General features: G+C 40.6%; 1 protein-coding gene across 2 annotated transcripts in view; it reads right to left on the bottom strand.

Annotated features, from left to right (window-relative positions):
* The window catches only part of LOC139908716 (cadherin-18), a 70994-nt gene extending 57662 nt beyond the window's left edge, over positions 1-13332 (bottom strand). For both annotated transcript variants that reach the window (XM_071895514.2, XM_078291258.1), the window contains exons 1-2: positions 13102-13332; positions 1322-1616 (exon numbers count right to left, since the gene is read on the bottom strand). In XM_071895514.2, coding sequence (XP_071751615.2) covers positions 1322-1616; positions 13102-13332 — 526 coding nt within the window. The remainder of the gene's footprint in view (positions 1-1321; positions 1617-13101) is intronic.
* Positions 13333-15692: the final 2360 nt, after the last annotated feature.

The following is a 15692-nucleotide window of genomic DNA, read 5'->3' as shown; positions in this document are numbered from 1 at the left end:
TTGAGGTATTTTTTTAATAAGTATCTCTACTTCTTTTCAAGCGACTGAAAGGATTATTTTAGACTGACAGCTATAAAAGGACACATGGTGCTGACACTCTCAAAAAAGTGTCCGCACCGAGAATCACCTATCGTACGCTACATTTGAAGCAAAACCACTCTGATAGCAGTTTGGGCAGCATTTGGACAACCTACATAATGTTTTCAAGGACCTCTGTGAAATGTTTCAGCACAATACTTTTGAGCCATTGCGCTGTGAGGCAGAATCCATTGGACTGAGGAAAGGGTAGCTTTTGTTCACCCGAGCTAAAAACAGAACGGTGGAATAAAGAAATAAAAAAAAGAAGAAAAAAAGCCGCTTGCCACATGATGCTGGGCATACTAGGAGCAACTGTCTCAGAGGAGGTGGATAGAGGCTTTTTTCTCCATGATGTGGAGGACTCCACAGTCTCGACGGCAGGGATGCTGGGGAGGCACTATTGAGCGCTTTATAAAGACCTGCCCACCCGGGGAACCATCACAGAGCCAGAAAACAAAGAGGAGAAAAGAGGACTCCACTCGCTCGCAGAACATCAAACATTCTTGAAAGCATTATCATAGAAGGGGACAAACTGGAATGTTGCATAGGGTTAAAGCGTATTTGATCCTGATTCTTCACAATACTGGGACATTTCACCTTCTGTTAAACCGTCTTGGTGGAAGACTCGGTCACGATTCTACACACATGGGATATGAAGCCAGTGGTCTCGCCATATACTGTATTTTACTCTTTCCTGGAGGCATGGATCAAAATAGATTCTGAGAATATCTAAAGAGTGGCTGAAATGAAATAGAGCTGGAAAATGAAATCACAGTATGAACTTCTGCAGTTTTCCAAATCACAGAGGCTGCAATTAAGGTTGCTTAAGAGAGAGGGGCGTTTTAAGAAGGTGTTTTAGAGCTGCAGGTAATCTCTGGTCCATGAATCAAATACAATATTGCTGAAAACCTTTCATTAGACTCAAACTCAGTAAATCCTGCACACTTTTTTCACAAAATCACTTTCCTTTAAACAATTTTAAAGTTCTAAAAACTGTATGACAAGAAAAACTTGCGATGATATGAATCGCAATTGCAATATTGCAAATAATCACATTTTGATTTTTTGTCAATATCGTTCAGCCCTAAAATGAAACAGTGACGAATAGACAAGCTCAGACTGTTTTTCCAATTAAGTTAAAAAAATATTCAAAGTATAAACCCATTCAAACAAAGCCTCACTGCTGACGAAAGTAGAGAGCGATCACTGGAAGGTCCAATTTATTGAGGAGCGCTCTACTCACCTACTTCAGACATCTCAGGCACCAAAGCTACAAAGGGCCCATCTGGAAATTTGGGGGCATTGTCATTGATGTCTTGTACTTTGATGATGAATTCCGACTTTGGTTCCAGGGCCTCTTCCGTGTGGCGGTCCAGGGCTTGTGCATGTAGGACGTAGTGCGCTTTCCTTTCCCGATCCAGGCTCTTAGTGGCGTGAATATCTCCCGTTACTTCGTCAATGATGAATATAGACCCGGCTCCTTCCCCGCTCAGAATGTACCTGACGGATCCATCCCCTTTATCTGAGTTTGAGTGAAGCTGCAAGGGAAACCAGACAAAGTGTATGAATACAGAGAATAGAACATCGTTGTGTTTTTGATTCATGGCTTCAGAATAAAATGTGCAATGCTCCTAATGTATTTCGGTAACAAAAAAAAAAACAGTTATACAACAATTTTGAGTATCACGGTTGGGATTGTGGAGTTTTTTGGTGTTTTTTTCTAAAGGATACATCTTTATAAACCCTTTTTATATAGCTTGTGTCAGAGAGCATGAGGAGATTTTTGCAGATATACAGATGTAGACATTGTGGAAGTTCCACTTTTTGCTGTACTCTTGCTGAACTATACCGCTGCACTTTTGCTCCAGCACCTAGGAAGAACTGTTTGAGGAAAATGTCGCTCTCTTTTCAGTTGTTGGAAAGCCTAAGGAACAGTCAGGTAACTTGTCAGTAGAGAGAGGCAAGATTTTTGTGTTACAATATCCTAATTTAGTCACATTGTATAACATACTGCAGTATTCTGAAGTCCAAAATGGATTTCTGAACAAGGTGGTTTAGTGTTTTGGTCCATGAATCAAGGACAATATTGATGAAAATCTTTTTTTTTTTTACAATCTTTCTTTAAAAAATGTTTATGTTATAAAATATTTGTGACAAGAAAAACTTCTGGTATTAATCACAATTTAAATTGCAATTGTAATATTTTGTCAAATAATCGCAATTCATTTTCTTGTCAATATCTTTCAGCCCTAACTTTGAACTATTTATACTGTAGGGTATAAATGCATGAAGAGGGACTTGTACAACGGTTACCACTGTGATGTCCATATAAAAGTATAGATCTGGGCTGTATAAGAGTCTTGAATACATTGTGATACATATCTAATACTCTTTGATGCAGGTTCTATCAAGGCTGTATCAGGAGATATCCGTGCTTGTATCTGTTGCAGTGTTACTGCATTGCACGGTGGTACTCAACCCACCTTTCCGCTTGAGAAAACTCATAACACAACTCAGATAACATTACATTATTCAACATTTCACTCTCAGGCTTTACTGTACCCGAGCATCTCTGAAGAACTGCATCTTTAGAGATTAACGTTTTTTTTGGTGAAATCCTTACAAGACTCTTATAGATGGAAGTGCCGTCTCTTTCGCACCAGGAGAGAAAGAAACAAGGGGGAGAACTGAGCCACTTGCTCAGCCATAATTGATACCATGAGGATTAAGACTTTCATGCCAATTGCTCAGCAGGGTTTCAGTTTTAAACTTCATAAATCTGTTTTACAATACCACCCGATTCCCAAACCAAGGCAACCTTTGTAGCATCGTCATTCAAACATTTTCATTTTCACCCATGAATAAAACATGTCATGAAACTTTGATTTTTTTTTTCCAGGAAAATGTTACAGCACAAAATCCATATAAAAGAAAAATCCATATAATTTTCATTGTGTACTGATAATGCTTTAGATACTGGCGATACATATTTTAATATTTTTCAAAGAGCTGTGAACGCAGCCTTTGAATTCCAGGCCACACCTCAGTCCCATTTCATTCAAGATGTATTAAAATGTCGAGAGCAGAAGATACACAGTCTCTGTCTCTTTCCAATGCATAAGTGAGCCATTCTGCACCCATATGGGAATAGTACGGTATGCTTTTTTTTTTTTCAGTATGATTTATGCATAGTCCGGATCGGCATGAGTATGTTAAAAACATGCTGGCAAAGCACTCAAATGTACTTGGGACCGGTGTACTTTCAAAGGGCGTTGGCAGGGTTACGTCTGCACACTCCTCTTCCTCACAGGACATTCACAGCATTCCAATGGAAAACCATTAGAGCTTACAGCACCTGATTAACGGAATACTCAAAAACATATAATATTTATTAAACATACTTACATAGGCTACTAATTATAGGGAAAATAGAGATAAGTACCTCCAATTTCTTCTGGAGTTTCCAAGACAGAACCATGAAATGATGTAGTAGTTATATAGAAAATTTGAAATTCAACAAATAACTATATTATATAATTATATGCATAATGACTTGGGTTATGACCTCTGCCTATTATTTTTTCCCAATAAGTAGTTTATAGTTTTGCAATTCTTTTAGAAATGTGTCTACCACCACTGTATCTTACCACCAGACTACTTACTTTTTCTATATATCTACCTAATAATTTCATGGTTCTGTCTTGGAAACTACTGAAGAAATTGGAGGTACTTACCAACTACCAACTACCATTGAACTCTTTCTCTATTTTCCCTATAATTAGTACATAATTGCATGGTTTCTTTCCAGGAAACTTCCTAAGAAATTAACAGTTCCTTTCTAGGAAATTATTAGGAAATTGTGGATGCGGAAAATAAAGCGTTACCACTTTTACTTGTAGCATTACTGAATCGACCTATACCCACATCACAACTATCTTTTCAGGTATATCTCTGTTTCTAGCCTGGTTGTTATATATTTAGCCATTTGTGCACAGGCAGTTCTCCAGTGGACCTCCATGATGGCACCAGATGTGGTTGCAAGGACATTTGTGACACAGCTGCAAAGCCTCTATACCTGTAAACCGCAGTAGTTGTGCAGTGCAAAAAAACATGTTTTTTCACTGCACCATGTGCCATGTTTTGTGTTGCATTGTACTGACGCTGAAGTCCAGCCCTGAACAACGTCCATTCTTAGGTATTGTCCAATCACTAACAAGCAATAACTGGTACTGGTAAAAATGCTGGCCACCATTAGACACATGCAAAACAGAAAAGACTAAACAAATTAGAATGCCCTCCATCTCTACTACCATCACACACACACACACACACACACACACACACACACACACATACACACACCTTTTATTTAGCAAGTTCGGTGGAGGTTCTGGGGACAAATCTAATCAAAACTTGGACTAGCAAATGAATTACTAATTAGGAAGCTGCTGTTGATTGCAGGCCTGACTCTTGATGAGAGCAAAGTGTCCTTTCTGTGGTAAATAGCAAGCCTGTGATTAGGTAAGGAGTCAAAGATCGTGTTAAATCAGTTGCTGGATTGTAGTAATATGAAACATAACTTTCAAAGCAAGGAATCAAAATGCCTTTACACGTTAATGGCAGTGTGGACCAATTACTATGTTGAGATAGAGAGGCCCGTTTTCCCATTCTCCTAATGTTTAATCTAGTGGAAGCCATTTAGAAATATTCAGTAGTTCTGCTGGATGTAGTTTGATCATCAATTCATACATACAGATTTTAGCATATTAAGTCAAAATGCAGAAACCCAGCATTACTATTCAGAGTAGTGCACCACTCTCTCACTATTACAAGGATATATCCACTCCTGTCCATGTCTTAAGGAGCACTCCACAACACCAGCACATAAATTTAATTTTGCCTCCAGTCAAAGTGCTAATTTAGCCATTGACTTCTTTGCAGGAGCTAATATATCATGCTCAGCAAAGTGTGAACCACCGATGCATATGGTGACTACTGCCTTCCCAAAGCTATGGGTGATAAAAGTGTCAACAGGTTGCGAGTCATTACACAAACATCACATGCTTAAAGTGAAGCTGTGTTAGGCCAGCTGAGAGTGAAACAGGATACTGAACGTCCAACCAGGTGATACCCAGAGCCAGAGAGTTTAGGGGTGAGCTGCTTAAATATGACTATTCCAAGGTGTTTTCATTAAGTCAGGGGGTATACTTTGAATAGAGCTGAACAATTAATCGAAAAAATAAAATAAAAATAAAAACCGCAATATGAACTTGCAATTAATTGCTTAAGACAGCGGGCCGTCCAAAATGGATTTCTGAACAAGGTGATTTAGTGTTTTGGTCCATGAATCAAGTACAAAATTGATGAAAATCTTTTTTTTTTACAATCTTTCTTTAAAAATGTTTATGTTATAAAATATTTATGACAACAAAAACTTGTGATATTAATCACAATTTAAATTGCAATTGTAATATTTTGTCAAATAATCGCAATTCATTTTCTTGTCAATATCTTTCAGCCGTAACTTTGAACTATTTGTGTCTTTGATTCTAAAGTCATTGATTTCACAATAAGTTTCTTTGCTTATACTCTGGCATGAGCCTGTGTGGACTCATGGTAGATGTTTCTTATGCTATATATGAAGGGTTAATTTTCAAATTGCTATATATTCAGAAGTTCATCAATCATCAGTCAATCTCTAAAACTTCCAGTCTCCAGGTTGAAGGATCCACAGGCAAGATACAGTTTCTGAAAGCATTATCATTTTATCAACCAAGGAGTTAAGTTACCATCTAGCCATCAAAAAGTACCATAATTTTATTTAGCTGTGGGCTGTTAAAGCTACACAAGGCAACTTCACACGCTGGAGGATCCAAATGGCTGTTAGCAAAAAAAAAAAAAACTGACCTTCAGTACCCAGAAATCATGTTATGTAACGTCAGCAAACTGCACACAGCACGCTCTCATGTTTACCAACCGGCCGGTCTGTGATGCTTTATACCAAAGGAAACCAAAGGGATGAGGGAGGAGAAGATCTAACGTTGGTGAGTCCAGCTTTCTCTGCTGGTGTTTAGGAGACAGTTTGGATTTCTGTGGGTGGAGAAGTGTCCATACCTGACACCAGAATTTAATTTGGACAAACACAGTGGATCTACGGGGCCTCAATTAAGAAGGGATTGCAGCAGTACTTTATGAGTTAGGCTGGTATTTTTACATAAAATCTTGCCTAATGCAGCTTTAAGCATTATGCAAAAGTACTAGATGTCAAATTTTTTTTCAAAGGGTGGATATCACGCTTCGGAACAAAACCCTTCTTATGTCTGTGTAGATATGAAATCAGCTTATCCAAATCATACCTGAACCCTATCCATTAGAAATGAATGAATCAAAGCTGACTATAGAGAAACTGGCTTGGGGCAACCTTCTGTCTCATGGTTCCCAAGACAGAGCCTCCTCCATTCGTCTGCAGTGGGTGCTCCTAATGCATTTGACTTCAGCATCGGGATATTTTATTTATAGTTCATTAATTTTGATCACACAGAAAATTTCATGACTCCCCGCCTGAATGTAATTAGTGTCAATTTTGTTAAACCGCGGAGCAGGCCTGATATGAGCTTAACATATATCACCACTGTGTGCGGCAATCCAATAGGGGGAAAAGAAAATGGCTGCAGTGTCCTACAGTGGGAACTGAAGTGGCAGTCCATGTAATAAAAAAAGAGAGGAATTGTAGAGATAGCCTCTAATACTGACTGATCAATCAAAGCAGATGTGGCATCGTGAGAATAGAGATGACATGATTGTTTGCAAAAGGAGAAATTATGACCTTTGCAACCTTGTTTTTTTTTTTTTGTCATCTCCCCACAAAGACTTAGAGGGATCTTTTATCTCCACAGGGCAGCAAAACAAGGGATTGTGTTTATCTCTCCCTCTCTATGGGTGACTTTATTAAGGACTAGTGGAATAGATGACTGGCATGTGGCTGGCGGCTGGCAGCTGGCAATGCATTTCTCAGGAGTTTAAAGAGATCAACAGAGTCTAGGGCCGTAAAGTCGCTGGCGAGAACACTCTGATCCCCAGAAAAACCTCGGTTATAGTTTCATCAGATGCCCAGAGGTGCGGGAAAGAAAGTGTATCTTTACTTTTCTTCTGTCAACAGCCACACATTTCCGCCTGGTTGGTTGGGGTGTGATCGTCTGTGCTCGTTGTCAAGTGCAGCCTTAAACTGTTTGCGTTTTCAAGCTAATTGGTGCTTAGAGCCAACAGTTACAAGAGTCTGTTATAGCGCTTGTCAGGTGCCTAAGTCAATTATAAGGTGAGACAAGTTTTGAGGAAGTAAGGAACCCAATGACCTGACAGAAAACCAACACTCAAAAATCTGTTTTTTACAATGTTAATTTAATGTTAATTTAATGTTAGTAATGTAATAACTGCTGCATAGTCTAATAACCTGTCAAAATATAATAGAAATGTCACCCTAATGGGTCAAAAATGGAATGAAACCTGGTAATGTAATAAATTGCCACATTGCATTATTACATTACCCGGCAATTATTACTGCATAAGGGCTGTAACATATTTTTAACCGATGATGTCATAATAATACCGACAAATAATGTAATTCTTTGTATTCTTACAAGATATCACATTAATAGTCAGTATAATTATTACTTCATAAGTGCTGTAACATATTTTTAACCGATGATGTCATAATAATACCGACAAATAATGTAATTCTTTGTATTCTTACAAGATATCACATTAATAGTCAGTATAATTATTACTTCATAAGCGCTGTAACATATTTTTAACTGATGATGTCATAATAATAATACAGACTAATAATGTATTTCTTCTTATTCTTACAAGATATCACATTAATAGTCAGTATTATTATGACATCATCAGTTAAAAATATGTGACACCCCTTATGAAGTAATAATTACCAGGTAATGTAATAATGTGATGCTATATTATCTCTGAATTAATTACATTAGCAGGTTAAATTACATTTTCAAACCATTTAGAGGGACATTTTATTAGATTTTGACAAATTATTACTCAGCAATTATTACATTATCAGTTGCTACATGGGTTGGCCTTGATCTATTGATCTATGATTGATCTACTGTTCTTTATTGCTTTGATCTTATTAAATGTACAGATCCTGATAATGTATGTGCCTGGAAAACTAGCCTAGTTCACTCTGGTTATAAAACAAGATGCTGTTTTATGGCTCTCATCATGAGTTGTGTAGCTAGGTGAATAAGACGGATATCTTTCTGAGTATGGAGCGCTGACACAATGAATAAGTACATAAAACTCTCCATCTCTGTTGCTAGCTGGATGTGACTATTATATGAAATCCAGAATAAAAGTTTATACCAGGGAGTTTTAGGGAGAGAACATAAAATATGTCATAATATAACCAAGGTGCCTACTGTACATTTCCACCGATTGATCCCATTCTGATTTATGACAGATTTTCCAGGGAGTTTGAATTTCAGCGAAGCCTCAACTTTACGGTATAAAGCAGCCTATGGGCTACAGCGGAGTGCAGCACCTACCTGTAAACAGTTGCCCTGGCGACAAACTGTCACTTTTTCTTTTGTCACGCATCACTGTGAGCTTAAATATTCTGATTTATTTTACCATGCCTTCACAAGCACTCTCTATCTGTGTGCCCTCGCCAGCGACTTCAGGCCCCCAGACTCTGTTGTTATCAGACAAGCACTGGACAAACATTAGTGACATTTACTGCATGTTGGTGTGGAAAGATTCATTAAAACTGCATCACTTTGATCTTGAAAGCAGGCCTGCTGATGCAGAAATGGGAGCTGGAGTTGAAGGTGGGGGCGAGGGTGTGGAGCATTTATTCCATCAACAAGCAGGGTGGAGGGGGTGAGGAGGAGGAGGAGGAGGAGGAGAGATGAGGAAAAGGAGCGAGAGAGGAAGGGAGGTGCTTTGGTTGATGATCAGCGCCTGGGCCTCATATTCGCAATTAGTGAAGGGGGGGGGGGGTTCGTTTTTGATTAAATCTCGGCTCTTATACTTCACTCAAGAGGACTTAATCACTTTTTATGTGGGTGTGCTTGATTGTCTGATTATCGCCACGTTTTGGCCATGCTGCCTCCCAATCAAATCCTCCGAGCGTCCCCTTCTCCGCGATTGATTTGTAACAGTCACAGTAAACCTTGATGATGGAGCGCGCGGCTAATGACCATCCATCAGCAGACAGCGATGAGGGGCGTGATGAAGACGTGCCGTCGATGCGCATCGCGGCGATCCGCCCTAATAGTTGTCCTCTATTTTGACTTCTGCGGGGGAAACAGAAACAGAATGAATCGTTGTCTCGCGGCAGGATGGTTGACTTCTTGATGTACAGTAATGAGATTATTAGAGTCCCGGAATCAACTCTGACACTCATTTAATGACATCGCCTCTCACTGCTGCGAGATTTTGATATTTCATAAAGTCTGGGTAATGACACAGAAATGAAACCGTCAGCAGATTAACTTTAGAAAACATCGAGTTTAGGCCTTTCGCTCTTGCAGTGACTAAATGCCAGTGATTTTAATCTGAAGTGTCTGCATGGTGCTAATATGATTGAACGTTTATGATGGAGGACAGCGGAATGGACTCTGGGAATTATGCGAGCCTACGTGAGCAGCAGCCACGAGCTTGAAATGCTGTTTTCTGCAGTTGTTGAATCGATGATAATTAAACTGTAATTCACTTGGCTTCGGCTTTGTTTACTTCTTTGTTTTGATCATCTTTTGTTTGGCCAAAGTGTGACCGGATCAAGGACAAGGCATTACGCATTTCTAACCCGACCAGATAATGATGGGACATGAGCCCTTTCCACACAAGGATAGTGTTAATCCAAATGGCCTAAAACACAGGTGAGAAAAATCAATGCATCTTTCTCTGCTATGCACACACACTTGCACACATAACAACACACACACACACACACATATAAATGTCTCAGTGACACCAAATTCATCAGCGATTGGTAATAACTATCTTGTTTTTTGTATTTCAGGGTGCGTCCCCTTTTAACGAATGCAGAATGATAATGCTTTCTGTGACATTTTTCATTTTATTTTCTATTACCCCGCAATGGGTAATAAACAGTGACATCTGTACACACTCTGTCCCTGCATTGCAAAGCATGCCATGGATGGAAAGCAATTTAAAGTAAAACCCTTGCTTCACTTTCTTTTCCACTGTTGAGCCATTACATACAACAAGACAGTTGCCTGATTCTGTCACAGCACAATCCATTTTTAGCTGTATGAATAAAACATTTAGGCACCTTTCTTAGAGGTTGCCATTTTGCTCTGCAAATGAACATAGGATAAGATAAGGGGGTATTCCTTATAGTCTGTAAGCACCCATTCTGTCAGTTCTCACCATATTTATATTTCAGTGGGTCTCCTCAGCTGACCCAGCCGCCGAATGATACTTCGATTCAAAGTTTTCTGACCTATAGGATCAAGTTCTTTTTGCACCCAGCAGAGTCACACCAGACAGTTCACAGCAGTTCACATCCGCTCTACGCGATGCAGCAGGGTTGGGATTTGCATCGTCTTCTAGAAAGTGCAAACCGGTCTACGACTTGCACCAACAACTTCAAAGCGCCACGCTGAGCCTGTGATTGACACAAAGACATTCACACCTCCCGTTGGGATAGTGGGTAGTCTCCTGTCTCGTATCTGGACGAGGCCTGTCCCCCTGCCAAGCATTTGCGTCTCACTCACGCACAAAGCTGTCATTTCCCAAATGCATCAGCCCCCCAGAAGGGTGTCACTGGGGATTATGGGATACCTCTGGGGGATTAAAAATGTTCTTGACAGACTGGCCGCTTCGCTCATTCCCAGAAGTCACTGTGCTGGCCTGCATCTATTTCCCTGTGTGAGTGTGTAGCTAAAAAAATACACATAACATGGGCAACTGCCAAGGCAAACTCTCACCTTGTGGTTAAGGTGCGTTATGTTCGACCTTGTACATTCCTCAGTACACAGCTCTTTTGATGTTGACTCCACAATCATTGAAATTCCACTGCGTTGCTTTGGAGTATTTACTGTGTATCTTATCATGGAATGTCTGCTTTAAAATTTACTATTTTTAATGAATGCAATTATCAACAAAGAAGAAAGTGCTGGCAATTCCCTGTAGTAAAAACTGCTCATTTGCTGCTTGATAATGTCCAGAGTTTTTTAATCAAGCAAGGAGAGGGAAAAATACAGCGCAGTGCGTGCCAAGTGGATTAATCCTCCTCCTCCTCCTCTCCTGTCTTGGTCTAATTAAGGGTCATTCTGTCTCCTGGCCACATTAGGACATCGCACACCAATCCCAACCCACATAATTAAATGTTTTCTGTGCTAACCATCGGGAGACCCCATCTCTTTAAACGTGCGTGTCAAATTGATTCCTTAATAATGTTTATGTTTCTTCTCAGTGCTTTATTATCATTCAGGATTAGCTGTTTATGTTTGTTTTGCTCTTGCTTTCATATCCCCAACCACCACACACACGCACACACTCACTCACTCACACACACACATACAACAACACCACCACCCCTAAGGTAAGCTAGGGATAGCAAGAGCACACCGGTTTTAGCATAACAGACCAATGTGATAGAGCCAGCCAGCCAGCCAGCAAACCAAACAATCATGAACTTCAAAGGCAGCGGCGGTATTTAATGTTATAATATAATCCAGGAGAGTAATTACTCCTTCATGCAATTAGCACACTGATAAACTGGCATTGTAGATGAAGGCTCTTCCAGTATACTGCAAATTCCTCCAGTAATATCCGTGTAACACTCAAGATACAATGCCACATAAATGCTGCGGGAATGTTTCCGTTGGCACCTTGGGATTTTATGGTTCACTCATGCATCTAATAACGTTAGCAAAAACATGTTTCACCAGTAAATAACCTTTCTTTCCTGGTTTGTCGGCATGGCAGGGACATCTGTGATTAACACCCTAGTTTTATTCAATAAACACATATTTGAGGTAGAAAGTGATATTGGCTGTTTTTTTTTTCTTTTCTCACCCTCTTCCCAACTGTGTCATCTCGCTTTTCTTTCTTTTTCACTTCAAATTGTACTGTTGTTGAAATGCAGACATATGTGCAGTCAGAGGAGCGATCCGCCTTTCTCATTCTCTTTCTCTCGGAGTGCGGTTGAGGGGATTAGTGTGTGCCTGAGTGCCTGGAATAATGATCACTGCAGCGGAGAAACACATTTTCACATTTCAGGAGATAAGAGCAGGCAATCTGCAAGCAGAGGACTTAACCAGGTCCCTGTGGCTTATTGTGGAACTAACAGAAAAGTCACCACCAACCACCAGGAACCAGACATCCAATGCTACCCTTAGCCTCAAAGCAAATAAGAACGCCAACAATTAACTCCATCTTTACACTGCCGGGAGCATCAGTTGTTCTCAAAAGGCAGCATTCAGTGTGGCGATATTACATTCATAAACTTTTCTAACTATTAAAGCGACCCGGCGACCCGCGTTCCCATTGCACTATTGTGCAATCTCTATACCGCGAAGGTTCATTTCCCACAGAGAAGACCAAATCTAATTTTTTTTTTTTCAAAGATATCTTGATGTACACGGCTATTCTCACTTAATCCAGTCTTGCAGAGCTGGCTTCCCGGAGCGGTAGACATGCTGAGAGGAAGTCCTTAATTACAGAGAATGAGAATAAAACATTTTTTTGTCCATTATCATGAGAGGAACTCGGTCAGACATTGTAATGATTAAAAAAAAAAAACCCTTAACAAATGGGATCTGAATTTCCACATCAGACGACCAAAAAAAACCACCTACAATGCCACTGTGGCAATCTACCTCAGCAGAAGAGCTTCCTCTTGCCGTAAAACTCTTCTCAATAAACAAGAGGACAGAGAAAAATGCCAAGTAAGCTCTTCAAAAGCAAGCTCCCATGCAGGGATCAAAAGATTTTTACAGTTTCAGCCAGGCGATTCGAACAAAACCTTACCTTTCCCACATACTGAGCATCTGGTCCCATGTGTTCTTCTAAAACAAAGAATTGGTTCCAGATCCAGCCGCGCTTGGGCCGGTGGTGCACCTCCGTCTCCCCGTTGGCCAGTTTGGTCTGGTTCTTGGAGGGCACTTTGGCGGAGACGTGGTGGCTCGCCCCATAGCACCTCTGGATGAAGCAGAGGCACACCAGAAAGGGACAGAGACAGGAGGTGGTGGATATCCTCATGGTGGTGCGCGCGTTTGTAAATTTATCCCCGTGTTCGCAAGTGTCCAGGTCCTCCCACCACCGCTGCCGCCGCCGCCGCCGCTGCCACTGCCGCCGCCGCCGCCTCCACTAGCCACCGCTGCAGGCTCGGGCGGGTGGTCTCAGCCAGAGAGGTTTCTAAATCCAAACTGAGAAAAAGGTGGTCCCGGTAGATCCTCTAAGGTTCATGGCCCACAGCCGCAGGTTTAGGAAAAAGCCGAGATACATTTACATCGTGGAATTTCCCCGAGACGTAAGACGCTGTTGCAAATGGAAGTGAACTTCTGGATGGTTCTACCAAGAGCAGAGGTTAATCCCAGCAGCCATTCTGTATTTCCTGGGAGAGAGAGGAGAGGAGAGGAGAAGAAACACAGAGTTAGAGATTAATTTGATGGATATTATAAGTTAAATGTCCGCTAATTCCCTTCAATTAAATTGCAGCTCATACAAATCCATACAGATGAGGAGCAGCATCTCAAACTGGTTGACTGTGATAAGGTGCAAAGAAGAAGCCGCGGTTCAGTATTCTAGCCGCTGTCACCATTTTGGAGATGACACAAACAAGTTTGGATTTTGTGAGTTAGTGTGCTATTAAAAGGTTGTGTATGCCTGTGAGGTCGCAGCGCTGCTTGGTGAGTGATACTGCCCACTGAGGTCAGGGCCATGTGTCAGAGCAGCACAGCGCCGGCCCAGTGACTCAAAAGATGAGTTGGTTTTGTTAAAAATATCAGAAAAAGAGGGTTTTATTTGGTTCTTTTAACACCACCAGGGCATACTGCAAGGCTTAGTGTGTGCCTCACCACACTGAATAATAACCGTGGCAGCAAGAAATACATTTACTATGATAAGGACAGACATTAAGCCACTCAAACGTAAGGCAGAGGGTGATTTTAGAAAGCACTGGGATGGAAAAGAAGAAGAAAAAAAACAGTTCTGGCAAATGGACTTTTTCAAAATCAAAATTACATATTGAAAATGGCATTGAAGTGGTAGAAAATAACTGCAAGCATTGTTGAATTTCAGTTATTTAGCATTTTCAGTGAAAGCTCTGCAAGTCCTTCATCCCCTTCACAAGGATGTGCACTGGGCCTGCATTTGCATTTGTAATTCCACGGCTCTTGTACAGGACCTGCTTTGACACGTGACAGTTGAGGCCAATTATGAGAGCGAATTGAGTGAAGATGGCAAAACACCAAAGTGAAAATAAGATAACGTCATTACACAAGAAACTGAAATAATAAACACCATTTGACTTACAACAGGAGTGCCGGTCCAATATTCACAAAGTGCTACTGCAGAATAGCAGCTTCGTGGGGATTATTGAGAGGACAAACACATGTATTTGATATTTAATAGGATATAGGAACTGACAGACTTCAAAGGCGGCTGCTCTCTATCTCTTACAATGCATGTGACAACTTTAGAGAAAAATGCTGAAACGAGGCATTAATACAGTTACGACTGTCACACACTTTGGAGGATAATCGCCGAATTCTTTATATATATACGTATATTTTATGTATGTGGATTAAGATATGCTTAGAACCCTTGACTAATCCCCATGTTTCAAATATCTCAACATGCAAATTACGCAGCTCAACTATAGTTGTTGGTGATGTTCGCTAAGTGGAGTGTAATACCTAGTGCCAGCCCATGCAGCCACTGAAAGGCAAGGCGAAGACCGTTCCACATTGACTTGGATTAAGGCAGGGGTGGATAAATACTCAGCCACACACTAAACATTTGTAATCTGGAAGAGGATTCTCATCTGCATAGGTACATGAAAGCCGAGCCTAAATCCTGTTTTCCCTGCACTCCCGCAAAGAGTCCTGATTGAGCGGTTTATGCGACAATGAAGTTCTTTCAAATATCTTTTCAGTTTTGAGTATTTCTTTTGATTCAACAGCAATAATATCCTAATTCAACCACATACTCTAGCACAATTTCCTACATGGATGAGCCATCGGTTTGGCAATCTAGTTACCTGAGTGAGTTAGACTCAGTGTCAGTGTGAGAGTTTCTTTTCCAATGGTTTCACTGGGGCCTCCTGGGGCTCTCTTCAATCAGTCTCCTAATTGTCTGATTATCATGCTGATTCTGAGCAAAATACATTTCATGGAGCCATGAAATCAACAGCATCTGGCTCTGTCAATGGAAATAATTTCCCCACTTTATGACGATGATATTGTTTTGAGCAGCCTTCTGCCCACGGCATGTTTATGCATGTACAGTGTTTAACAGGATGGGTTATGCACTGCGGCATGATGCAAAGACATGTTCAGCCACACAAATTTTGGCAGGCCGCGAGCAAATGTGGCAACGTTTACACGCACACTGAATTG

The sequence above is a fragment of the Centroberyx gerrardi genome, chromosome 22 (assembly GCF_048128805.1).
Source record: "Centroberyx gerrardi isolate f3 chromosome 22, fCenGer3.hap1.cur.20231027, whole genome shotgun sequence".
Classification (NCBI taxonomy): Eukaryota; Metazoa; Chordata; class Actinopteri; order Beryciformes; family Berycidae; genus Centroberyx; species Centroberyx gerrardi.
This window is presented reverse-complemented; position numbering and strand designations above follow the sequence as displayed.